This window comes from Cricetulus griseus, unplaced genomic scaffold (assembly GCF_003668045.3).
Source record: "Cricetulus griseus strain 17A/GY unplaced genomic scaffold, alternate assembly CriGri-PICRH-1.0 unplaced_scaffold_4, whole genome shotgun sequence".
NCBI lineage: Eukaryota > Metazoa > Chordata > Mammalia > Rodentia > Cricetidae > Cricetulus > Cricetulus griseus.
Genome location: NW_023277141.1, coordinates 1,240,017 through 1,242,012, shown reverse-complemented (window position 1 = coordinate 1,242,012; position 1,996 = coordinate 1,240,017). Strand labels below are relative to the sequence as shown.

At 39.0% G+C, this 1,996-nt stretch overlaps 1 protein-coding gene across 1 annotated transcript; it reads right to left on the bottom strand.

Moving 5' to 3' along the window:
- Positions 1–477: 477 nt before the first annotated feature.
- On the bottom strand, positions 478–1,659 carry LOC113837597 (actin-related protein 2-like). Its single transcript, XM_035453852.1, is given in 3 exon segments — positions 478–1,027; positions 1,029–1,080; positions 1,083–1,659. Coding segments are annotated over 3 exon segments (1,179 nt in total).
- Between the last annotated feature and the right edge of the window lie 337 nt (positions 1,660–1,996).

The window sequence follows — 1,996 nt, the reverse complement described above, 5'->3', positions numbered from 1 at the left end:
ACTACAGAGGAAATGCCCTAAAGGGCCAGGGCTGCAGACTCATCCCTTACCATCCCCACCCAGAGTATGTAAATGCTCATGTGAAAGTTTTTTTCTTATGCTAATAAGACATACCCACAACAGTGCTAAACTAAAACAAGCATCATTAGAGCAATAAAGCAAATATACAAAGCCTACAGTAATGATCTTAATGCCTACTTAGAAAGAAAGAAAGCATCAGAGACCCTTTACCCTCAGGTTATGTTTGTTGAGAATTGATTGCATTAAACAAAAGTATTTGCCCACAATAACAAGAATTAAGCAATGCTTCCACAAGACAGAGAATAAAACTGTACCTTTCAAGTGTAAGGGGACAGAGAGGCCTCTTTCAGTCCTGGAGTTGAATGAGTTCAAAGACTGGCAATAAAGAAAAATTTTTTTAAAAAAATTTGAAAAAGAAGACTGCATCAGAGGCATGATGGGAACAAGTCTGGCATTTTATTGAATGGGCAAACTGAGTTTCTCCAGCACCAGTACTCCCTTTTCTTGGTACTCTTGTAGAGTCCTCCCAGAGTTGTCTTTGTCTTTCAAGATGTCTGCCAGGACTGCACCACCCAGGAACACCATGTGGTTTCTGCAGGGTGGATCTTCAATTCGGATCTTAAATTTAGATAAATTTTCCACATCTCCCTTTAGAACTTGTTCTAAGTAAAGCTGTTTAACCTCTCGTTCCAACCTTGATGGCAGGCCATGATACATAGTTGAGCCTCCAGAAAGCACAATGTGTTTGTAAAATTCAAATCTGGTATCAATGTCAGCTGCCTGGATTGTGTTAAAAAGCAATTCAGCAACACCAACTCCCTCAACACTGATCAAATGAGGCTGAAATAAAGCTTCTGGTGCTTCAAATCTTTCTCCTCCAACTTTAATAATACGTCCATCTGGGAGTGTATATGATTCAACTAACACTGTGGTCTCTAAGGCCAGCTTCTGTTCTAGCTCAATAATGTAATCCACATAACAAAGTTTTTCTTTAATCATACGAACTCTCAAAATCAGCAGAATGGTTGAAGGCATGTCCGCTCAACTGGAGCAGCTTGTTAAATACCTGCTAATATCCCTCCCAGCAATATTCAGCCTTCTTTTAAGGAGAGGGAGAAGAAAACCTTCATATACTGGGCAAATATGAGTCACACCATCTCCAGAGTCTATTACTACACCAGTCAATAAACCTTGAGCATACAAACTCAGAACTGCCTGGATCGCTACATACACACAAGAAAATTGGTATGTTTCAAACATCACCTCTACAATCTTCTCCCTGTTTTTGGTTGGTTTCATAGGTGGTTCTGTGAGTAAAACTTTGCAGTTTCTGCTGTCTATGTTGAGTTTCTCTTGTCCAAATGTGTAATCCCACAGGTGTTTCATGTCATCCCAATTTTTTACTATGTCGTTCTCTATGGGGTAATTAACTTCCAACATTGAGCGCAATTCACTTGCCTCATCACCAACCATGAGATCTTTGATTTCAATATTTCCCACTTTGGTTGTTGATCTGATAATAGGTCTTCCAACCAAATATGGGAAGATGTGTTCTGGAAAGTTAGAGCCTGCATATCCACACTTCACAAACCTAGTTCCGTTGTTGCACACCACCAACTTCCTGGACTGGCTGTCCATGGTTCTGCTCAGCTATTTTTCTAATTGACTAGAATGCAAGAAGTCATCAGCTCTGCCATAGCTGTATTGGGTGTTGATATCTGTTTACCAACTGTAAGAATAAGAGGCAGAAATATGTGAATGACATATATTGGTATTAACATAATTCTGGGTCACCCAGTTGTATGTGAGATAGTGCTTCAAAATATATTACCATAATATCCTAAAGTTAAATACAATAGTCATAAGATCATTATTCATTTGATTCATTATTGTTCAATTTTACTGAGAGATGTGTCATGTGATTCAGAATGGCCTTTGACTCCTGATCACAATTAACTGCTCCACTACCTCATTG